This window comes from Camelus ferus, chromosome 13, assembly GCF_009834535.1.
Source record: "Camelus ferus isolate YT-003-E chromosome 13, BCGSAC_Cfer_1.0, whole genome shotgun sequence".
Lineage (NCBI taxonomy): Eukaryota > Metazoa > Chordata > Mammalia > Artiodactyla > Camelidae > Camelus > Camelus ferus.
Window position 1 is genome coordinate 13,672,827 of NC_045708.1, and position 25,206 is coordinate 13,698,032.

The 25,206-nt window shown below is 49.7% G+C and overlaps 1 protein-coding gene across 1 annotated transcript; it reads left to right on the forward strand.

The window, feature by feature from the left end:
* The first annotated feature begins 10,019 nt into the window (after positions 1-10,019).
* Positions 10,020-24,985, forward strand: PLA2G2F (phospholipase A2 group IIF). The gene is given in 6 exon segments (XM_006188330.3): positions 10,020-10,168; positions 10,171-10,234; positions 10,903-10,952; positions 14,383-14,527; positions 15,446-15,555; positions 17,675-24,985. Coding segments are annotated over 6 exon segments (615 nt in total). The 5' UTR covers positions 10,020-10,119; the 3' UTR covers positions 17,872-24,985.
* The last annotated feature ends 221 nt before the right edge of the window (positions 24,986-25,206 follow it).

Below are 25,206 nucleotides of genomic sequence, written 5' to 3' on the forward strand. Positions count from 1 at the left end.
ATTTAAATAATAACAAATGATAATGAGGATGATGATGAGAAAAACAAATGGACTCAAACTTCAGTAATTTCTGAAGTATTTCAGATAGCCTTCTAGATGATCAGATGTCCTTCTAGGCGATCCACTATCCTTCTAGGCGATCCACTATCCTTCTAGATGATCCAGTGTCTTTCTAGATGATAAGATATCCTTCTAGATTATGAACATCTGAGGTTGTGTACTAGAAAGAAATTTCTACTTTGATGTCAGACAAATCTGGCTTCGAATTCTAGCTTATTAACATTACATTGATTACATTACTTCGTCTCTCTGAATGTCAGGCTTCCCACCTGAAAATGGGACCAATCATACATCCCCTGCTTGTTGTCATGACTACAGGTGGAATGATTGGCACACAGTAGGTGGTTAGTCACTCATGGCATCTAGTGACTCCTCCTCCCAGGAAAAAGGAATCTGAAGTTCTGACCTCCCTCCACACCTTGGGCCTAGAGACTCTTATTTCTAAATGGTAAGAGTTGGTTTCACATAGCAGGGGATTTCCAATTTGACCTCTCAGTTCCTTTGGAGTGACCCAAGCTCAGACAAGGGGCCCAGAGTGTACTTTCAAAATAACTCAAAATCTCCACACCCAGAAGCGTCAAGATGGTCATTGCTTGAAGATTCATCTGGGTTTCAGACTTGGCTCGGTCCCCCGCTGCCTTCCTCAAGGCCACATCAGGCTGGAAAGCAGCGGAGCCTAGATGTTCAGAAGAAAGCTTAGGGGTCAGATTCACAATGTGGATTGTGACTCCCCCTCTGTTTTCTCGTCTGTTAAGTGGGGTGAAGAAAAATGAGAATGCCCAGCTATCTGAGTTCTTGTAAAGATTCCAAGACATGGGGCACATACAGTGCTTTGCTTGCACACAGGAAGTGCTCAGTAATGGTAGTTGTTGTTGTTAGTTTAGTTTATGAGAGACAAAGACCGCATGTCTAGGAAACCCCATAGGCACCGGGCAAATGATTCCATTCGACCGGCATTTCCTGAACACCCACTATTCCCTAGCCCCGAGGCAGACCCAGCACGCTGCGTGGGTGCAGAGAGGATGGAGTAAGACAAGCCCCAGCCTGCCAGGAACTTACCGTGTCCCGGGATTGACCAGACACTTTTGAGCTGGTTGGAACCTGGGCTGTGTAGACCCCCAGTGGCTCGTCTAGTTGGTGTGGGTGAGGACTTCACGCCAATTCGCACAAGTTAATTTGCAGGGGGGATGGGTTGATCTGCCTGAAAAGTCCGAATGGGGGGATGACTGTGGACACCAAGATATTTGTCTGGCTTTGGCCTGAGTCATGTGGAGAGAGACCTGGAGATGCTCCAGGCAGAGCCCGTGGTCAGTGGGTGGGGCTCTGTAGCGCATGGGGATCAGAGGGGTGAATCCATGGCATGGGATGGGCCTGGGGGCATGCCCTCTCCTCTGTGCAGTGCTCAGTGTGGCTCTGAGGCTGGAAGGTAGGGAGACCCCGCTGGGTGCTGAGGCCTTCATGAACAGCTGTGGAGGTGGGGAGGGGGGAATGGAACAGAGCCGAGGGCTCCCAAGGCTCCTCCAGAGACTCCCCAAAATAACAGCAAGATTTTATTTTGGGGGGTTTACAGAGGTGCTGACTTATGTGGGCCAGACAAGAGGCTAGAGGGGCCCAGAGCCTCTTGCCCCAAGGGGTACCCCATTAACTCCATAAGGAACAGCAATGCCTTGCACAAGGCTCTGATCTCACAGTTTGTATGGTATTACTTGTCCCATTTGCAGATGGGGTTAGTGGGGCACCAAAGGGTCGAAGTCACTTCTCAAGCAGAGCACTGACCAGTCCCAGCCGCCTCACTCTCAAGTCTGATTCTTTTCCAGTGGGCCGTAGCCATGGGCCATATGGACAACGTGGGCAACAGGTGGGGTTATGGGCTGAAATGTGTCTGCCCCACCGCCACAGATTTGTATGTTGAAGTTCTAGGCCCCAGTAACTATTTGCAGATAGGATCTTTAAAGAGATAACTGAGTTAAAATGAGGTCTTGAGGGTGGGTCCTAATCTAACATGACTTGTGTCGTTATAAGAAGAGGAGATTGGAACACAGACAGGGACAGAGAGACAGACCATGTGAAGACACAGGGAGAAGACGGCCATCTGCAGGCCAGGGAGAAAGGCTTCAGAAGGAACCAACCCTGCTGACACCTTGATCTCTGACTTCCAGCTTCTAGAACTGTGAGAAAATAAAACTCTGTTGTTTAAGCCCCCAACTCTGTGGTGTTTTGATTAATACAGGTGTTAAGAGAGTCCAGTGATAATAATGGATGCAGAGGCAGGCTTCCTGGAGGAGGTGAGCAGCCGTTAGTTACGGTCCTCTTTCTTCTGCTTGGTCCCCTTCCCCTCCCCTCAATGTCCACACACACCTTGCCTGCAGCACAGAGACCTGGTCTGAAGGACTGGCCTGGTCCTCAGGTCACTGCTTGTAGTCTAGCCACCACTGACTCACAAGGCTGAGCCACCTGGCTTCCCAGCTTGCTGCCTCAGTTTCCACCTCCATAAGATGGGAATAATGTCCTTGGACGTCCCCCTCCTCTGGAGTCCCCTGCTTAATGATTAGGAATTATTTGGTCAAATAGTCATTATATACGCTTGTATGTATAAAACATTTTTGTTATAAATGTAGAAGCAATAATGTGTTTCTTAATTTTTTGTTTCTTTTATTTATTTATTTTGTTGAAGTATAGTCAGTTACAATGTGTCAGTTTCTAGTGTACAGCATAATGTCCTAGTCATGCACATTTATACATATATTCATTTTCATATTCTTTTTCATATTCTTTTTGATTAAAGGTTATTACAAGATACTGAATATAGTTCCCTGTGCTATATAGAAGAAATGTGAATTTTTGGTTTCTTTTAAACTCAACTTTATTGAGGTACAATTACACAAAATTTGATATGGTCAGCCTTTTTATTTCAGGCATTCTTGTAAAATCTCATGTGGTATTAATTTTCATTTCCCTAACAACTAACAATTCAGAGCACCTTTTCTATATGCTAATTTGTCCATCTATATCTTCTTTAGTGAAGATTCTGTTCAAATTTTTTGCTCACTTATAAAAGATTGGGTAGTTTGTTTTCTTATTATTGAGTTTTGTGAGTTCTTTATATATTCTGGATACAAGTCCTTTATTCAGATGTGTGATTGGTAAATATTTTCTTCTGGTCTGTGATTTGTCTTTCTATTATCTTGGCAGAGTCTTTAAAAAAGCAGATGTTTAATTTTCATGAAGTCCAATTTATTATGGGTTTTTCCCTCTTACATATTGTGCTTTTGGTGTTGTCCTAAGAAATCTGCCTAATCCAAGGTCACAAATATTTTTCTGCTATGTTTTCTTCTAGAAATTTCATAAACATGAGTTTTACATCTTGGTCTATGATCCATTTTTTAATATGCGTATTTTAAAATTTGGGTAAAATTGTACATAACCCAACACTTAAACTATTTTTGAGTGTATACAATTTAGTGGCATTAAGTACATTCACACTGTTGTGCAACCATCATCCCCATCCATTCACAGATGTCCTTCCCTTTTGCAAAACTAGAACTCTGTACCGACTAAACAGTCCCCGTCTCCCCATCCCCTCACTGGAGACCACCGTTCTACATTCGGTCTCTATGAATTTGACTACTCTAAGCACCTCATATGAATGGAATCATACAGTATTCATCCTCTGACAACTGACTTATTTTACTTACCATAATGTCCTCAAGGTCCATCCCTATGGCCTGTGTTGGAATTTCCATCCTTGTTAAAGCTGAGTAATATGATTTATTAAAAAATAACTACTGAAATGTAATTTTCATACCATACCATTCATTCATTTCAAGTGTGTAATTTGATTTTTTTTTTTATATTCACAGTTACACAACCATCATTACAATCAGATTTTAGAACATCTTCAACATCCCCCAAAGAAACCCTATCTGTTAGCTGTTACTCCCCTCTGGCACACCCACCCCCTCCCCCAGGCCCTGGGCAACCGCTAATCTACGTTTTGTCTCTGTTGACTTAGGCAACTCCTGTTTTGGAATTTCATATAAATGAAATCAGGTATGTGGTCTTTGTGACTGACTCCTTTCACCTAGTGTTACTGAGGTTCATTCATGTTCCAGCCTGTATCAATATTTTATTCCTTTTAACTGTTGAATATTATTCCATTATATATATATATATATATATATATATCACCTTTCATTCATCAATTGATGGACATTTGGGGGTTTTTTTCTGCTTTTTTGGTTATTATAAATAATGCCGTTATGGCCATGTGTGTGCACATTTTTGTACAGACGCATGTTTGCATTTCTCTTGGGTACACACCTAGGAGTGGAATTGCTGGGTCCTATATGGTAACTCCATGTTAAACACTTTGAGAAACTGTCTTCCAAACTGTTTTCCAAAGTGGCTGCACCATTTTACATTCCCAAAAACAATATATGAGGTTTCTGATTTCTCCACATCCTCACCAACCCTTGTTATCATTTGTCCTTTTTTTAAAAATATATAGCTATTCTAATGGGTATGAAGTGGTACCTCATTAGGGTTTTGATTTGTGTTTCCTTAATGACTAGCGATGTTGAACATTATTTTATGTGCTTATTGGTCATTTGTTTATCTTCTTTGGAGAAATGTCTGTTCATATGCCAATTTTTAAATTGTGTTATCCTTATTGTTAACTTATAAAAGTTCTTTATACATTCTGGACACAAGCCCCTTAGCAGACATATGATTTGAACATATTTTCTCCTATTCTGTGGACTGCGTTTTAATTTTCTTGGTGATATAGCTTGCAGCACAAACATTTTTAATTTTGATGAAGTTCAATTTATCTTTTTTTGGTAATCTGTGCTTTTGTTGTATTATCTAGGAAACCATTGCTTAAAGCAAGATCAAAGATCTACTCCTATGTTTTCTTCTAAGAGTTTTATAACCCTTACTGTTAAACTTATCATCCATTTCAAGTTAACTTTTGTGTATTATGTGGGGAAGGGAATCAGTTTCATTCTTTTGAATGTAGATACCCAGTAGCCTCAGTATCACTTTTTGCAGACGTCTCTCCCTATTTAATTGTCTTGGCACCTTTGTTGAACTAAGATCCACTCTGACTAATTTTTGAATATGGTGAGAGGTGTGGATGAAAATTCTTTTATCTCTTCTTTTCTTCTTCCTCCCTTCCTTCTTTCCTTCCTTGCTCTCTCTCTCTCTCTCTGTCTCTCTCGTCATACTGATAGTCAATTGTTCTAGCATCATTGTTGAGGATCTATTCTTCCTCCATGGACTTGCCTTTGGAACTTTGTCAATAATAAAGCTTCCATAGATATATAGTTCTAACTCTGGATCATCTATTCTGTTCCACTGATCTATCTGTCTGTCTTTATACCAACTCACACTGTCTTGATAAAAGCAACTTTATAAGCCTTAAAATCAAGGAGTGTACATCCTGCAACTTTGTTCTTCTTTTCCAAGTTGATTTGATATTCTAGGTCTTTTTCGTTTCCATATGAATTTTAGGATCAGCTTGTCAATTTCAATAAGAAAAGTATATTCGGATTTTGATCGAGAGGGCATTGCTCTATGGAGCAAATGGGAAGAATTGACATCTTAACAATATTCAGCCTTCTGACTCATAGGCAGTATGTCCCTGTATTTATCTTAGTATTTCTTGATTTATCTGAGCATTGTTTTATAGCTTTCAATGTACAAGCCTTCTATATATTTTATCAGATTTATCCCAAAATATTTCATATTTTGGAAATATGAAACGTTTTGTAAACATATTTTTTCAATTTCATTTTCCAGTTGTTCACTGCTAGTAAATAGAAAACAATTAGTTTTATTGTGTTTTCACCTTATATCCTGCGACCTTGCTGCTAAACTCAGTTACTAGTTCTAGCAGCTTTTTGGTAGGTTCTACAGGATTTTTTTTAACATGGACGATTCATGTTTATGTCAATAGAATCTTACTTCTTTCTTTCCAAACTGAATGCCTTTTATTTCTTTTCTTGCCTTATTAAACTGGCTAAAACCACCACTACAATGTTGAGTACAAGTGGTGAGAGTGGATATTGTTGTCTTGTTCCCAATCTTAGGCAGAAAGGTAATCAGCCTTTCCCCACTAAGTGTGATATTAGCTGGAGGTTGGTTGGTTGGTTTGTTTTTGTAGATGCCCTTTCTCAAGCCGAGCAAGTTTCTTTCTATCTCAGTTTGCTGACAGCTTTTTGGTTTTTTAAAAATCAGGGACAGATGTCTGATTTTGTTAAGTAAATGGTTTTTTTTTTTTTGCATTTATTAAGATGGCTATATGGCTTTTCTTCTTTAGTCTGTTTATACGGTGTGTTACAATGATTGATTTTTAATGTAAAACCGAACTTTCATCTCTGGGATAAACCCCACTTGATCCCAAGGTATTTTCCTTTTTATATCTTGTTGGACTCTGTCTGCTAAAATTTTATTAAAGATTTTTATATCTGTGTTCATGAGGGATATTAGTCTGTAGTTTTCTTGTAATGTCTTTAGCTGGTTTTGGTATCAGAATCATAGTGGCTTAATAGTCTGATTTGGGAAGAATTTCCTCCACTTAAATCTTCTGGAGGAATTTATGTGTAATTGGTGTTACGAGCTGAACTGTGTCCCTGCAAACTTTATACGTTGAAGCTGATATAACTTGGACACACAAAGAGACGGGAGGGATGTGCACGCACAGAGGAAAGACCAGAAGAGAACACAGCAAGAAGGCAGCCGTCTGCAAGCCAAGCAGAGAGGCCTCAGGAGGAAACCAGCTTTGCCAACACTTTCGTCTTGGACTTCTAGCCTCGTAAGAAGATGGATTTCTGTTATGTAAGCTACGCGGTCTGTGGTACGTGGTTATGACAGCCCTAGCAGCCTGATACAGCTGGTATTGTTCACTCCTTAAGTGTTCAACTGCATTCACCCTTGAAGTCATCTAACCTGGCGTTTATTTATGAAAATGTTTTAAAGTTCGTGTTCAATTTGTTCAATAGATATAGGGGCTATTTCCAGTTGAGTGAGTCTGTGTCTTTCAAGGAAATTGACCATTCCATCTTAGTTGTTGAATGCATTGCCTTACATTCAATTTTTAATACCAAAAAAAAAAAAAAATACCAAAAACCCTACAAATAAGAAAATGAAACCACGAGTTATTCTACTGTCTAAAAACAACCATTGCTAATGTTTTGCTGTATGTCCCTCCAGATAATTTTCATACATGTGCACACCAATCCCTCACCACCACCTCCTCCTTTTCTTTTCTTTAACAAAATTGCTATTACCGTTAATATCTAAGGTTTTTGTTTTTGTGTCATCAGTTGTTTGAAAATATAATTTTGGATGGATGGTTAATAATTTGCTTAACTAATTCCCCAGACTAAGGTGCTTCTGATTTTGGCGGGGGTGTGTGCATAAAGAATGCCTCAGTCATTACCCATTTTCATCTGTCTGTGGGAACAACTCAGGTTGGCATCTTGGTTTACGGTCCCAGAAGTGGAATTACTGGCTCGACCAGTTTATTACTGACTTTTGATATTGAGCACCCTGTGCTTGTGGGTAGGGGGTGGGAGGGCGGAAGGAAGTACTCATCCTCCTCTCAAGGCACCAGCCGAACCAGCGCAGCCGGTAGGAATGTGTGCCGAGAAAATGGCACAGGGCTGTTCAGAGGCTCTTGGAGCCCCGCTCCCCTCCCCCACCCCCCACAGCCGGCCCACTGCCCCAGCCGAGGTCCCCTGAGCACAGATCTAAGGGGCTCCTGGTTACCTGCATCTTGGTGGCTATATCTTCAGTATGTGGACTGGACTGGGCCTTACTTCTTGGTTCTTCCTCCTTTGGAGTGAGTGATGTCATTAAGAGACGTATGCAAAAATCGAAGCTAGAACCAAAGCCAAGCTTTGTGCAGGCAAGTGAAGGCAGAGACCAGCCTTATCCTCATATCACCACCCTCCGTTCTCAGGGAGCTCCCAGTCTGATGGAGCAGATGCAGCCTCTGTCCCATTGGGAACCCCTGGCTTTTTTGGAAGACACTGTAGTCCCTCTGTTCTCTGAAACCCCTGGTCTGAGTGCGGTGTCAAGACCCACAAGCCAAAACACGTGCAGGTGCCTACGAAGGACTGAATAAGCAAGTGGCAATCAACACCGTCCACGAAGGGACGTGTGACTGGATGCAGTGGGGCTTTTCTAGGATAACTTCCGGGGAAAGAGAAGGGCCTGGACCCACAGAGAAGGAGCTGGGCAGGGGGACGGTGGGAACTGGGAGGAGAGGACATCGACACGTGGGATTGGCCAGCCAGCTGATTTGGTCCAGCCAGAAGTGGAAGCTGGAAAAGCTAAGGGTAGGAAGGGACGCCTCTCGAAGCGGGGAGTGGAATGGCATCTCTCCTGTCCCTTGTCAGCAAGTTTGAGGACATTGGGAGGGAAGGGCCAATGTGAAGGTGGTAGATGATTTGGAGTTTTCATCTCCGATAGTACTCTTCTCTCCCCGCCCCCTTGTTCCCCTCCCACCATTTCAGTTCACCTCAAGGCTGAAGAAAGGCCTCCGCTTGGTAACAAACAGGTCTTTAACTGAGCACCTGCCCCGCAGCTCACAACGCCTGTTATCTGTTATTATCTGTGAGCATTTTTCTTACTCAGTGATGCCCAGTTATACCCACCCTACAGCTGAGGACACAGAGGCCAGGGAAGGGAGCTATCTGGCTGGGATCTCACAGTCAGGAATTTGGGGTGCTGGGATTGGAGCCCCTATCCATGCAACTGCCCAAACCACCAGGGGCTGCCAGGACTCCAGCCCCCTCAGCTTCTCCCCAGCCCCATCTTTCCCGCACACACCACCCCAAACAAGAGACAAATGGCACCAACCCCCAGGCCACCAGGATCTCAACCAGAGATGACTGTGCCCGCCCCCCCCCAGGGCACATTTGGTGATGTCTGGAGGCATTATTTGGGGGGTAGAGAGGGAGGAAGAGCAAGGAGAGCAAGGAGAAGCACCAGGTCTAGTGGTGGAGGTGAGGGATGCTGCCCACCCCCTAGGATGCCTAGGACGGCCCCCACCAGAGAGGCCACATGACAGTGTCGCTGGGACGGAGTAGCCCTGCTCCAGATCCCGCAGGCTCGCCCTGCCAGGTGTGCGTGGGGGGCTTCCTGCCAGATGCATGTGTCTGTGCCCCTCCAGTCTTTGCCACATGTGGGCACCAACAGCTTGCAGGTGTGGGTGGAGAGTTCTCTGCAGATCCTGGACTACAGCCCTTCCAGACATGGAGAAATGCCTTACAGACAGGCGCACATCCCCAGGCAGGGCCTCCCCACCCTGCTTGGGCTCCCTGAACCCTTTCTCTACTAGGCCTCCACTTCTGGGCTTCCGTTGCCCAGTTTTAGCAAGAATCCTGCTAAGTCAGTTCGGCCAGCCTCCCTCATGCCCTATATCTGATGGGGTTCCTCACCCCCGCCCCGACCCTCCCCAGGTGATGTCTGATCACCCTGGCCTGCCTTCAGCAAGAATCCAGTTAGGTGGGTTTAGCCCAAATCCACCCCTTGTCCTCTTAGTAATCTCCCGTCCATGGACCCTTACCCGCACCTCAGCTCTACATTCCCACTTTTCTTTGTTGCACTTGGAGTTGAGTCCTGTCTCTCTCCCCCATTGTAGTGGTTCCTACACCTATCCAATGGCCCTTCCCTTTGAATAAAGTCTGCCTTGCTGGACTTCAACAAGTTTCATTGAATAATTTTTTCTTTGACATCCTTTTCAGATGGGAAGAGAGAGATGCGTGGGGGGAGGGCAGCTCCCTGTCAGATGCATCAACCCCCACCCCCTGTAGTCACCCCAGCAGCGTGGGACACTACCTGGCAGCTGTGGGCAGGGCGGCAGTGGGTGGGAGGAGGTGGAGCCTCTTTTTTCTAGGCCATGTGTCACCTGCCTCCTGCCCAGGGGCATTGCCCCGGTACTAACCTGCCAGCCTGCGCAGCAACGGGAAGCTGGGGCCTGCTCCCCAGTGCCTTCGGAGCGGATCGAGGACATTGCAAGCCCTATGTCACTGGCCCCCCAGAAACCAGAACATGGCAGATGGGGCTCAGGCCAACCCCAAAGGGTTCAGGAAGAAGGTGCTGTTAGACACCCCTCGGGGTGGAGGGGCCCAAGCCTCAGGGCCGCTTCTCCTTTGAGAACCTCCAGGTACGTGCTCGCTTCCCCAGGATGGAACCCTCCGTGGAGAGGAGCAGGGATGGGGGTGGGCAGCTGGTTCCTAGAATCCATTTCTCCAGAAAGGAGAGCTCTGAGTCTCCGATAGTGGCTGAGATATGTCATATTTTCAGCACTAGAAGGGCCCTGGGGTCATCTAGTCAGTCCTTATAGGCACTTGAGGAGCAGAGAGGCCAAGGGATCTATCGACGGTCCCACGGTATTTTGGAACTAAAGCTGCGACTAGCACCCGGGGACCCAGGTCTCTTGGCTCTGCGTGCAAAAGCCAGCCTCCAGGTTGGGTCCTGTGACTCCCCGGTGAGTGTATGGAGGGGGGCTGTTCGAATCTGTGACAGTGGCCCAACGCCACGAGATAGGGAGCTCCTGCTCGGGGTGGGAGGGAAGGAGGCTCCCGCTGCCTCCTGGCTCTGCCATCCTGGGGGCTGTTCCTCCTGGAGCTGCAGGCAGGCGAGAGGTGCCCAGATCTTCCTGGAGGAGCTAATTACAGGACAGGGGTAGCAGGAACTGGGGCAGCAAGGGATAGCGTTGATGACACTGACTGCGCCTGTCATGAGGCCCGGGGTGGGGGGGGGGGCAGCAGGCCTGGAACTGCACGCAGGTGGAAGGGATGGGCTCAGCACCAGGATGTCTTCCTCTCTCAGATCTCGCCTGGGGCTGAAGTTCATCACCATCGCCCTCCTGGCCAGCAGTGGTGAGTGAAGGCTCTGGGAAACTCCTCCTCTGCCCCCACCCCTGGGCCCTGAGACCTTGGCCTGCCTTTCCTCCCCCTGGGCCTCTGCTTCCTGGCTCAGCCCCTGCCTGCTTCCTCCCCTCTTTGGGGCTGTTTACTCCTCCAGCCACCTGTAAACACACCCAGGACCCCAGGGCAGTAGGTAAGCATTTATAATTTACGAGCCTCAAGGGGGCAGGGGCCGCAGCTGAGCAAGCATCCCAAAGTGGTGGCGTTGGCTGGGCGTCGGGGCACCCGGCGACACAGGGGGGTTTGTGTACATAGGAGTGCGTGTTTGTGTATGTGTGTGCGTGCAGGTGGGAGCTAGTGAGCTTGCATGCGGATATCCGCGTATATGTACGTGTGTGTGGGTGTGTCTGAGCACGCAGTGATGTCTAGGGGTGTAATGCACGTCAGGAAGGTGTGTGAGTGTGTTCATCCCGGCATGTGTGTCTCTAACGTGCGTGTATGAATGTAGGACGCACACATGGGCACACGCGTGTGTGTAGTGCTGTCTGGGTGCAAGTGTCCTGGGAGACGACAGGGGTGGGGTTTGGGGACTTCTTTCCTGGGGGTGGTGCTCCCAGGACAGGTGAGGCTTCTGACACACACACGGGCATCCTGGTGGCAGGTGCCCCATGTAAGCGGAAGGTGGACGTGCCACTGGCGCTCGGTCCACTTGTTCGGCGTCTCCTGAACACCGCCAGGCTTGAGGCAAAGGAAAAAAATGCCAGAAATAAAATAAGGCTAAATGTGACCAGACATGAGAAACTGTTGGTTGAATTCGGGCAAAGTGACCTGTTATTTAGAAAATAACCTCTTGGGTTCGGCCCAGACCATGGTGTGGGGGGAGCAGAGCCTGAGTGAACGCAGGTTTGGTCTCTTCCGCTCGAAGTGTGAGTGTGGACGTGGCCACTCTGGGTGTAGCAGGTGTGTGAGTGCGTCTGTGATGTGTAAGACTGGGAGTAGGCACCAGTGTGGGCCTGTCTGTGAGTGTGAGGCCTGTGAGGGTGTGTGTGTGATGTGTCAGTTGTGTATCAGCAACTACGCACGTGAGGTTGGCAAGGATGAGCGTGTGTCTGTGTGTGATGTGTGTGCTGGTGCGTGAAGTATGTGTGGCTGTGTGTTTGCATGTGCGTGCACAATTCTGCAGTGTGTGGAGGTGAGTGTGCAGTGGGCGAGTGGGTCTATGCCTGTGTGTGTGAGTGTAAGAGTGTGAGTGTGCATCCATCCTGTGTGTGGGAGCTGATGGTTGGGGGCCCCGGGGATGGAAGCTGCCCCCCAGGGCCAGCACCTCCATGGCTGGGGGTGGGGAGTGGGGGCAGGGGTTCCTTTGGGCTGGGGGATTGAGGAGGCAGGACCCCACAGCGGGTGACGTGTCCCGGTGCCCTGCAGGGATGTCTTTCGTGATGTTCTTCAGATTTGGGAATTGAAGTGGAAAAGGTTAAACAACCTTCCCCCGGCCCCACAGCACTAATGGAGAAATGGGTTTGCAGATCTGAGACTGTCCGACCCGGCGGCTGCTTGGCACACACTTGACTCCAGCATCAAGGACCCCGCGGAGCAGGAGGAAGGGGTGGGGGGAGACCTAACGTTCCCGGGGACCCCCTCTTGGCCCCCCTCTCCCAATTTTCTTCAACAGCCATTGCAGCCGAGTCTCCCTTGTGTGGCCCAGGAGACAGGCCAGGCCCCCAGAATGCAGAAGCCTCTCTCTCCCTGCCCCGGACCCCAACGTGGACGTTCATAGGCCGTAAACCACCCTCTTAAACTCGTCTGTCATTTCTCCCTGCTCCTTCCTCGTTCCTGCTCTCATTTGCTGTTCATTCTCTGTTGTGATAAAACTCTCGAAGCCAACAGACATGAGGACTCAGGAGGAGCAGGACTCCCCAATTCAGCCCCCTGATGAGGAGGGCAGGCCTGGCCCAGCCTCCCCACGAGCCTGGAGAGGGGGCGCTGTGGGGGAGCAAGGGGCTGCTGAGTGCAGGGCCCCGAGCCGGGCACCGGCCTGCCTGATCTCTGGAGGTTGGGATTGTTGCTCCCATTTTACAGATGGGAAAACCGAGTCCCAGGGAACTTTAGTTCTGGGCCTACACCTGCCGGATTCCACAGTCTATGCTCTTCCCAGTGAGGCATGTGGAGGTGGTGAGTCCCCGTCGTCACTAGCGGCGTTGGACAACCACGTCTCAAGAAGCAAGTAATCGCGGCCTTTGGGATTCCATCTGGCCTCCGGTTTCTGAAATTCTTGGCTTCCTCCCTCTCCTAGTACCTTCCCTCTTTCAGGCAGAGTGAGGAGCAGCGAGAGAGCAGGGGGCAGGATGCTGAGCAGGGCACCCAGCCCTGGGCACAGCTAGAGGAGCCCCCGGCAGCGGGGGCAGGCAGGAGCCAGACTGTGTGGCGGCTGGCATCCCAGCCCTGGGGCATACGAACCCACGTTCGGGTCTGGGCTCTGCCACTTCCAGGCTCTATGGCCTGAGCAAAACTTCCTTTCTGAGCCTCAGTTTGCTCATCCATAAAATGGAGTGAGAGCAGCCCTCCTGCCCGTGGGGGGGGGGGCTCACCCAGATAGGGACCTACGTGCCAGACTTGGTGTCGACTAAGCAGTGAGCCAGCATATCCGAGAGCCCAGGAGGCAGGGAAGCAGGGGAGGGCAGACTGTGCTGCTGGGGTGAGCAGGCCTGGCACGAGCCAGAAAACTGACTTTGTGGTTCTGCTGCCAGAGGAAGGGTTGGTGCACTACCGCTTCCTGTGAGACAAGGACAAAGGAGCAGAAAGACATCTGTACATGTGTGTATGTGCACGTGCACATGCGTGTGTGTGTTCATTGGCTGTGCAGAGCACCCAGCTGTCTCTGGATAACTGTTTCTGCACCGGCCCCAGGATGCTGAGTCCCCACGGGGAGCAGAGGAGCCAGGCCAGGCCAGAAGGGCCCAGAATCGTGTTCAGAGGAGCATGTAGCATTTGCAAACCCCTCAGGGTGTACCAAGTACTGCGGCTCTCGCTGCCTGGGTCCAAATTCCACCTCCACCGCTTTTCAACAATGTGTTCTTGGGCATGTTACTTATTGCCCTGGGCCTCAGTCTCCTCATCTGTAAAATGGGGCTAATTTCCATACCTCGTAGGGTTATGGGGAACACTTGATGAGTTTAATGCCTAGAAGGGGCACAGGACAGTGCTTGGCACAGAGATGCCCTCAGGAAAAACTATTATTATATTCTCAGGGTCATGGTGCTTAACGTAAGGACGTGTACGTCGCACAGGGTGCTTGTTGATTGCTTCTCTCTCCTGTTCCCCGTCTCCCTTCCCCTATGCCCCTGCCCTTGGGTGTTGGGAAGGCAGCCAGTCAGACAGGAGCAGCCACGCACGGGGCGGGGAGCTCACAGCATCCCCTCCGTTCTCTCGTCCTCTCTCGCAGTCCTGCCCGAGACCCACAGCAGCCTATTAAACCTCAAGTCCATGGTGGAAGCCATCACAGGGAGGAACGCCATCCTATCCTTCGTGGGCTACGGCTGCTACTGCGGGCTGGGGGGGCACGGCCTGCCCATGGACGAGGTGGACTGGTAGGTCCCAGGGTGTCTGGGCTGCTGTCAGAACCGGGCGGGGGCAGCGGAGGTCAGACTTCCTCCATCTCTGAGAGGTGGGAGGGGGCCCTTCCCCAGGGAGGAGGCTTCATCAATGAGTCAGTGGCCAAAAGCCTGACACTCGACCTGTGTCCTTCTCAACTGTCTAGGACACTTCCTCTTGTCCATCTCCAAGGTCTCGGTCTTGGATGCATTTCAACTTCCGTTCTCACTGGAGGGAACTTTTGACCTAAATCCTAAATACACGTGAGAACACTCATACAGCTCGTGCTCGACACAGGCAAGGGCCGTGACCTCTGCCCCCTCAGACTGGAGGCTCTGGAGGCCTGTGCTTCCTCCTTCAGACTGCGAGCTCCCGGAAGCCATGGCTTAGCTCCCGTCCCTCTCTCCCTGCAAAGCAGCCAGCACCAAGTCTACTATCACCGGGGCTTAAAAAATGCTTGTTGACTAACTGCCTGCCCTCCACCAGGGGACGGGCGGCCACACCACACTTGCTTCCTGTCCCCCATGCCCCCAGTCCCCACTTAACCCTCCAGACCTTTGTCCTTCCCTGGCCAGCAGCATCCAGCTGGTCTCCTCCTACGCTGACTTAACCCAGGCTGCTGCCTCCCACCCTGAGCACAAGCCCCCCTCCCACCGCAGCTGCAGCCAGGGTCGGGGGGTGGGGGTGGAGCTGGAGCTCTGGGCATAGGACAAAGAGACACGATCATGGGCAAGAACCCGGGGCGCTGGCCTGGCTCTGCCTGGCTGTGTGACCTCAGGCAAGTAACTGCCCTCTCTGGGCCTCACTCTGAAGGTCTGACTGATGAGGGACTAGAAGAGATGCTCATGATAGGGGTCACTGCCAGTGGGAGGTGGGCCAGGCTACACCGGCGTGCTCTCCTCTCCCGCCCCTAGGTGCTGCCACGCCCACGACTGCTGCTACCAGAAGCTCTTTGACCTGGGCTGCCACACCTACGTTGACCACTATGACTACACCATCGAGAACAACGCCGACATTATCTGCAGTGAGTCCCTCCCCTGCCACTGCCCCCACCCCAGGCCCCGACCCCAAGGAAGGCGCGGACTGCCAGCCCACCCAGCCTGTGCTGGGGCTGTGGGCAGGGCTGCCGGATGAAATACAGGATGCCCAGTGAAATCCGAATTTCAGCTAAACAATGAAAAATGTCTTCATATAATTATATCCTAAATATTGCATGGTATATACTTATACCAAAAATTAAATGTTAGCATAAAATTAAGAATCAGCGTAAGTAGATCCCACGCACTATATGGGATATGCTTACATTAAAATATTTCTCGTCTGAAATTCAGATTTAACCAGGCATCTTGTTTGTGTTTGTTTGGTCACTAAATCTGACACCCCTGGCTGGGCTCTGGCACGCCTCCCTGATGTGCTCTGAGCCCCCAGGCCTGAGTTGGCACCCTTGTTCCCTAGTCCCAGAGCTGCTTAAGCTTTGGAGAGCTTAGGAAGTGATCTGGGTTCAGTGGGTCAGTTCTGGGTGGGGCCCAGGACTCTCTGTCTTTAATCAGATCCTTGGGTGATTCTGAGATTTTGTGTCATGCTGACTGGGATGCGGGAGACCTGGGTTGGAGCCCAGTTCTGCCAGCGTCTCCTCGCCTGGCTGCAGTCTCCCCATGGGCACGTTGAGGAGTTTGACTCTGAGCAGACCCGTTCCCTTTTAGTTCTGTCATTGGGACCCACCAGGTGCGGTGGTCCCAACCTAGGACACCTAGGGGTTTGAGGTGCTGGAGTCAGGCCTGGCGGGACTCCTTGCCTTACTGTGGACTCTCCATGGTCAGTCATTCTTCACCTGAGGGGCGCAGCAGCCAAGCTGGCAGCCCAGGTGTCCTTGCCCTGCCCTACTTCCCTGGGGCAGCAGGTGCCCCCTGACGCAGCCCCACAGGCAGCCGGGCCTCCCTTTGTCTCCCTGTCTCACCCAGGCTCTGTGTTGTCCATCACTAACAGCCCCCAAGCAAGGCCAGCTTTGCAAAGAAACTCAAGACTCCTGTTCTCTGGGAAAGAGTCTGGAAGGGGAACTGGGCACATCTGGGGCGCCTTGGCAGCCCAGGGCTGTGTGCCCCTCGTATGTTCAAGTGTGGGTGGAGGGGCCGGCTTGAGAGAGGAGTTCAGGAGGGGTTCATTCAAGCAGTTCAAGGAGAGGAATCTTCCTCCTCGCCCAAAACAGTGGACTGACCTAAGCAGCGGTTTTCATGGAGGGCTCTGGGGATTTCTAGGGGCATCAGGTCAGCTGCTGCAAGAAGTGACGGGTGGGTGTCCCTGAGTGGTCCTTGCTCTTTGAAGTATTTGATAGCTCGAGTGGCTTCTCTCTCAACTGTTTGATACATTAGTCTTTTGCAAAGAGGTTCATTTAAGAGCGAGGATTCTGCTGATGGAAAGTTTGAAAGTTTGCAAATCACTGGGCGAGTGGGTGGCTCTCCAAGGGTGTTCCCTGACCCTGCAGCATCAGCACCACTGGTTAGAAACACAGTTATCAGGCCCCGCCCAGACCTACGGAATCTGAAGCTCTAAGGGTGGGGTCGCGCCATGTCATCTGATTCTAAGGCCCATCTCAGGCTGCAAACTGCCAGGGTAGATGCTTTCTCAAGGCCAGTAGAATAAAAGCAGTTACCAGGTATTAAGCATTTGCTCCGTGCGAGACACTGAGCTATGCTCTTTACAAATGTTTTTCTCACTCTGTCCTTACCACAAACTCCCTCCTGGGTGGGTGTTCTGTGATTCTGTGCTTGAAGAGAGATGGCCTAGAATGGTAGACAGTAACTGGCCTGGAGTGGGGAGTTCCTGACACCTGAGTTTCTGTCCCAGCTGTGCCTTGGGTTTACCCAGGTGACTTAGGTAAACCCTACCCCTTCTCGGGGCTCAGTTTCCCCAGCGTTCCCACGATGTTGTCACGTTGGGCTTTAGTGGTTCTCTGCTCAACATGCACCAGGGGCACCTGGAGGGCTGGGAACGCAGCTGGCTGAGCCCCAACGCAGAGCCGTGGCCTGCAGACGCTGCAGACCCGGGGTGGGCCTGCCGGGGGGGGGGTGGCCAGTGCCGCCGACCCGGGGCCACATTCCCAGGCCCTCTGCAGCCTCCGAGTCCATGTGCTCCGCTCCCCGTAGGCGAGCTCAACCAGACGGAGTGTGACAAGCAGACGTGCGAGTGTGACAAGAGCGTGGTTCTGTGCCTCCAGAAGCAGAAGTACAACGAACAGCATCGCAACTACCTCAACATCTACTGCCAGGGCCCCACGCCCAACTGCAGCATCTATGAGCCGCCCCCTGAGGACAGCTCCCTGGCGCCCCCCACACCTCCCTAGTGCCCCCGGGGCCTGACAGAGAAAAGGGTGCAGGCTGTTGGAGCAGGTGGAGGTGGGGGAAGGGCGGGAGTCCCCAGGCTACCCCGCTGCCTCCATCTTGGAGCCCTCCAGTGAGATCGGCTCTCAGAGGACTCAGAAAGGCCTGGGCCCTGACCGTGGCCACCTGGGTCCCCTAGCCCAGCACCGGGGGTGGCTTCATCCTGGACATGGCAGGGAGCATGTGGCCTGTTGGGGGTTCTCCAGAGTTTGGAAAGCAAGGCCTAAGAGGGACTGGGGGCCTCTGAGCTTGACTTCCACAGCCAGGCCATCAGGGCTAGGTCCCCGGTCTTAGAGACCCAGACCCAGGGCAGCCGACACTGGCCCAGAGCTTGGGACATCCTAGGATCCAGGCTCCCAGGCAGACAGAGTGCTGCTCACAAGGCCTGGGTACTGGGGTCCCCTTGGCTGCTCCCACAGGATGACTCAGAGTGACCCCTGCTTTGAGGGCCTCGAAGCTCTCCAGAGCCCCATTAAAGAGCAGGTGGCCCCATCCTGGCCTTCCCAAGGCGGCGCGGAAGTCCCGGCCTACACACACAGGAGGGCTTTGGTGCTTAGTATCCCAGCCCTGACATCTGGCCTCAGTTCCCCAGAGTGCCTCAGAGCAGGCTCCTGGGCACTGACAGAACCCACATGCACTCCCCTAGGTACACGGGGACGGAAATGCAGGCCCGCCCAAATATGACCCCATCACTCGGGTCCTCCTGCCTCCCCTGCCCACCCACTAATGTCAGAGACACAGCCTGGCCACGGCCCGCCCTGCAACGTGGAACTGCTCTGAGGAGAGCCCTGACTGCTTGCTCCCTGAGTCCCTGACAAACTCGGGAGGGGAGAAAGGCCCGGGCCCCTAAGACCCCCGGGGTGGCAGCCAGGCAAGGGGATGGAAGGACCAGAACCCTCCCTCCCTGGGCAGCTGGCGACAAAAGCCCTCTCTATGGGGAGGAGACCGAGGGCTGAGACCTGCTTCAGTGAAGACTGAAACAAAGGCAGGAGGGCCCAGGTCTAGGCAGGAGGCCCGTGGGGAAGATTCCAGAAGGCAGGAGGGAGGGGGCAGGATGTGAAGAGGGGTGGGAGGGGAGAAAGTGGGAGATTGGTGAGACAGCTGAGGACTAGACATCCAGGCCAGAGCAGTCTCAGCAGGAGAAGCGGGTAGAGAGCCTTGGGGTACAGGGGTCCCTTGGGGCCCGGGTTCCCGTTGGGACCCGTGGGATTGCGGGCAGGAGAGGAGGAGGATCAGGCCTCAGTGGGCCAGCTTTCCTGACTCTGCCCCAGCACTGTTGTTTCCCCAGGTGCGCCCTCCCCTATCCTTCCTCGTCTCACCTCTTGACCTCAGGGTCAGCGGCCTCCAAGCCACCGGCGTGTCCTGCCTCACCCCGCCTTCTGCCTTCATCTGGTGTCAACCCCAAGGACCCACTGACACAGCGCTGTGACCCACCTGGACACTGAGAACATCCACCAGGAAGCTCGGCCTGCCCCGGGGCCCCTGAGGACCACCGGCTCAGAGGAAGGGACAGCCAAGAAGAGTGGGGGCCAGCAGGGGTGTGGGGGTGGAGAAAACAGCTATGAAAAAGACGGCAGGGCTGGACGGAGCTCCGCCAAACCGCAGCATCCAGAACACCAGCCTTGGGGACTGAGGGTGAGGCTGCTGGCTAGGTCACCTGTCGCTGTGTGTGGGAGGGGGCCTTTCTGCTGCTCATCTCCTGCTGTCCTACTGGCTATGGTGTGTGATGGCTGTGGTCCCCTGTGTGTCCTGACCCGACCTGCCCAGTCACTGAGACCCTCTCAAGAACTCAGCTAACAAACCACCTTCTCCTCACTGTCCTGGGCGGACCCCCTTCTCTGAGCTAAAGGCCTTTCCAAGCAAGAGAGGAGCCAGGATGGTACACCCGGAGTCCCCCTGGAGGTGGGGACTGCAGAGGCCTCGGCCCCTTACCTGTGGGAGCCCAGGGCTCTGGCTGTGCCCCTCCACACATGCACACACACCCTCTCCTGAAATTCTGGGTGTTGGGATGAGATTCTGCTGCTAAGGGGTTCTGCCTGCCCCCTCCACCTCACCCCAGACTCTCCTGGATGCGGTGACCCCCAGAGAGTTTCCCCTCCTTAAACTAATAAATCCTTCTGCCTCCGCTGCCCCCTGCTGGGTCCTCCTTGGTACGGCACCCACCAGCCAGGCATCAGGGGAGGGCACAGTGACTCCTGCCTGGCTCTCCAGCTCTGGGAATGTGACTTCCGCGACACCTAGCAGCTGTCCCCTTCCTCTTCCCCTCCTGTGCGAAGCGGCCCTCCTTCAGGGTTGGAAAGTGGGGCTGGGGTCCGGCGGTAGGACAATGATAACAATAACTGGGCTGAGTGTTTGCCAGGCATCGTTCTCCACAATGCTCGCCCTCCACCCTATCCTTTTCTGTTGAATAACTGAGGCCCAGAGAGGGAAAGGAACTTGCCCAAAATCACACAGGTCATTAGTGGTGGGGCTAGGATCAGAATCCTCAGCATCTGACTTTTAATGTCATCTCCTCATGGCTTCTTAATGGTGACTCGGGCAGCTAGGGCCAGTGAGACAAGCAACTGAGAGTCCAGCAAGGTGCCAGGTCCTGGGTCCTGGCCTTGGCCCCTTTTCTGACTCAGAGCCCCTCCCTGGGTTGGGCGTCAGTTTCCCCACATGCAGAATGACCAGAGCAGCCTTTTCAGATGCTCCCCAAAGCTGTGCGTTTGCTTGAAGACATTCAAGGGTGATGTCTGGGGAAGGGGAGGCCGAGCAGATGGGGGTCTGTGCCCCCAACTCATTCTCCCGTGAGCAGTCCTGCTTTTCCTGTGTTACATATTGTGCCTTGACATGAGCTACTTAAGGAAAAAAAGAGACTCTTCAGCTAAAAGTTTAAAAACCTCTGGACACGATTGTTCATTGGTTCATTCATTCAATGGACCTATCGCCATGGTCTCCTATGGACCAGACATGATGCTGGGCTTCGGGCTGGGCACCACAATCAGACACAGCCTCTGCCCGCAGGAAGCCCACAGCCTAGGAGGGGGAGGCAGACGTGTGGGCCGATAACCTTGACACATGGTGCCAAGTGATGTCGGTGGGGCACAGAGGACAGAGCTGCCAGTGTGTCTGTGGCAGTCCTGGAAGAGTCTCCAAGGGGACGGGGTGGACCTGGGATGGCATATTTGCTGCCTCTGGAGGTGGTGAGGAGAAGTGGGGTCACAGTTTTGGGGGAAAGGTCTCTGTTTCTGCAGTCTGGGTGGCCTCTCCCTCCTCAAGACTCCTTGCAAGTTGGTGGGGTCTTCATGCTAAAGCTTGAGGAGGGGGTTATGCTTGTTTTGTGCTGCTCTGGGGGCTGCCACTGACAAAGGCTCTCCCCTTGACCGAAATTTACTCAGGCTTCTGGGAGACCTTCTCTCAGCTCGGCCTTTGGGTTTCCACTGCCCAGTTTTAGTAAGAATCCTGCTACATCAGTTTGGTGAGAATCCCCACCCGCCCTCAATATCTGATCAAATGCCTCATCCTCCACTTTTCCCCAGGTGACATCCGATCCCATTGACCTGCCTTCTGCAAGAAACCTGTTAGGCCAGTTTAGCAAGAATCCCTTATCCTTTCAGCAATTTTTAATCCACCACCCCCTCACCGGCTATAAATCCCCACTTAAGAGAAGTGAGCATTTGAAATCGTATTTGGAATTAAGCCCAATTCCGTACTGGCCCCTATTGCAATAATTCTTGAACAAAATCTGTTTTTGCCACTTAAACTACTGTCCAGCTCTGGTTTTTTAGGGGTCATGGCTCAGATGGAATCAGATGCACCACTGGACCCCCAGACCTCTGCCAAATAAAAATTGTCTCTTGTCATGTGGTTCTGCAAGGATGAAGTCACAAGTCACCTTCAGCGCCCCCTGAAGGGAGTTCAGGGCTGAGGACAGGACTGCGGTGCTCCGTGCTCTGGGAAAAACTGGCAGAACAGGCCTTCAGATGGTTAGATGTTTTCAGGAGAAGATTTTATGAGCCCAATTTCTTGCCTCTTCTCATATCTAGACAAGCACTAAAATCGTTCACGGAGAAGTCTGCTCCTTGTGACAAGCAGTAACCTTCTGCCAGAATGTCAGCCTGACTGCATGGCTCCCCCTTCGCCAAAATCACACTGTTTGCTGACCTTCCCTCACCCCTCTTCCCTCTTCGGAGCATCTCCTCAGAGCTATCTGAGACTCTGTCTCCTGGGCTAGAGTCCTTATTTTGCCCCCAAATAAAACTTAACACAGCTCTCAGGTTGTGTGTTTTTTCCCCAGTCGACGCCTCCCACCCAAGACCCTAAGTGGGCGCCTTTGTATTCACTCCTGGTGGGCTGATCAGGGATCTGTTGTGAGCCCGACTCCGGAGCCCGTGCTCTGGATGACTGTCTGCTGAGGCTGATTCTCAAGATTCTGAGTTTACTGTCTCTGAAGCTTGATTGGAGTTCCAGGCTGCTTTGTCTGAAAGGCACCCACTGGGCTGGGACTCTCTTTCTGGTTCTTTCCTTTGAGCCAGGATTCACTCTCTGACTCCTCAGGCTGGAGAATTTTTCGTGGCTCTTTGTGAGGCCTTTCTGTTTTCTCTGTTTGATCCTGCTTCTCCCACGAGAATTCCTCAGTCGACTGAAACCCTCCTTTTGAAACTCCGCGGAATTTGGAACTTCACTGGCTTCTTTGGGAAACTTGAGGTATCCCCAGACTGGCTCCTCCAAGGCTTCCTCCTTCCCAGCTCCCCCTCTCACACCTTCCGTCTTCCCTTCAGTTCCTTTGAGACCCCCTTCATCGCTACTCTCTCCAACCCTCCGTCTACCTGCCAGACCTTCCCATCACACTCCAGACCCTCAGTCCCTTAAATATTTGGCTCCCTTGCCTCTCAATCGGGGGCTCTCAAGGGACTCAGGGACCTCTATAAGCAACTGGGGCTGAAAAGGAAGTAGGTGGCATATATTGTCCACTCACATGGGCTTTGGAGACATCCAGGCAGCTGCTTTGATGTCTCCCATCTCTCACTTAAAATGTAATCCATAGCCTCCTTAAGATTACATATCAGGGCAAATGAAAACCTTAAAGGCCTCCTCCACAATTATTGGCACAAAGCTTTAGCGCTCATACTGATTAAGTAATCTCAGCTCGCCGTATCTGCCAGAAACACAATTCAGATAAAAATACAAAGTGAAACAAAGATGAGATCCAACTATTGTATAGAAACCAGTGGTTTGTATCATAGTTTTATTGATTCATGGCTAAAATTTTGGAATGAAACCTGTGAGGACTCTGCTGTCGGTATGTGTGTGCATGTGTGTACGTATTTATGTATATATGTAACGTATATGTGATATTTTTCTACTCAAGATGGTATTGCCAAATTAATCTCTTAAAGGAGTCCTATTCAAAAATGGCTTAGAGATAAACACTTAACTATTTCTAAAACACCCTGAAATGTAGATATTAACCAAGATAATTTAAAAGTTCATATGATTTGAGCAAATCTTTGATAAATAAGACCAGTTTCATATTATTGATTTAATAAAAACAGCTGTGTCTTCGAGTCATCAACATTAAAGTGTAACATGAGCATACGTTTTATTCTACTTGGGGTTAGTAGTTAAACAGGGTAATGTCTTATCCACTAAACGTTTACAACAACAAAAATGATCAATTCAGCCTAAAAACAAATGCATAAGTAAAAATGTAGTAAAAATGAATTGCTTGATATCCATGACTTCATCTTGATTAAGCATAGCAGTAAAACAGAGAACCTCTGTCTTTAACTTTGTTAGATTTTTGCTGTTATGGAACTTGCCTAACGTGCATGGGCTGTAAAAGTAGTTAAGAGGGAAATAACTTGGGGTGATGGCTAGCTTTGTTTAATGTTATAATGTATCTGCCAAAAAACACTTTCTAAATCTTTCTAGTAACTTGCAACCTTAGAGTTATGCTAAATTAAGTAATAGATATTCACTGTCTAGATCATTCCTAAGATAAACTACTAAAACATGAATTACTAAGCACAAGTTTACTTTCATATACTTTTGGTTCTTATTTTTATACGGTATAGAGACATATATTTGGATCTGTTAAATAAACATGAGAAGTTGCACTTGAGGAAGCACACTGTTCCAGGAATTATAAGATGGGCATATTCACAAAATTTGCTAATTTATTGTAGAATGTTGATATTGTTAATAATTGTCTATTTCCTCATTTTCACTGGAAATTAAGGTTACTAAGGGTTAAGGATTCTAATCAGTATATGTAAATGAAGCTACTACAAATAATAAAGGCGAAGGAAAAAAACTATGCAAAATATACAAAATGGAGGATATATTTTTAAGGAAAAAGGATTGTGATTTTTGTCTTAAAGTAGTTGTTAAGAGGTTGTTTAAAAGTTGTTCCAGAATGAGAAAGAGAAAAATACAAAACCAAAAAGAATTAGAATAGATATAGAAAGTCATAGAGGGTTTGTGGGAAAGGAATTTTATGTGTTGTCAAGCTGGCTGAGATTGAATTGATTGATTTACAAGGTTTTAAAAAATAAGCCGAATAGTGTACTGAAGCAAAACTAGAGTTTGGTTTCCTCTCTGTTAAAACAGCAAAGTTTTCTTGGATTATTGGTCTGCTCTTAAAAAGAGATTATAAAGTGTTTTTCTTTACTTTTTGAGTAAACTGCCTAGAAAATGAAGATTTTGTGTTTTATAAACTGCCTAGGAAATGAAGATTTTGTGTTTTATCAGATTAATTTCCTGCACTTATATTAACTGTATCATGTCACTGATTATTTAAGAGAACCCAAGCTTCTCACTTTTAAAAGAGCTAACTTTCTTGTTTTGTTTTATTTTTATGTTTTTGACAATTCTGCTTTCCCAAAATCAAATTCTGAAGGAATTCTCGATCTCAAACTGACCTCAAACTGGCCCTTTCCAGAAGGGCCTTGGAACATCACAAAATTTGTTCTTTCACCCTGTATAAAGAGAGAAGTTAAAAATAACTTGGTTTATATGATAATATGATAATGTTAAATTGCATGACAGGCATTGTCAAATAAGAAGAGATACTTGAATTTTTCCTAAGTTATACGTGGACAGGTAAATCTTTTTAATTAATGTAAATATTTTAGAAATTATATGAAGTTTATAGAAACTTATCAATGCCCTTGTTATTCATGAACTCTCCTGGTATAATGTTATCAGTCAAAATTCCAGTTCTTATCTTAATATGTTGTATGTCACAGAGACAATCAAATAAGTTTCCTTGTCAATTGCATTATAATCGACTTTCATCAGACCTTTAACCACAG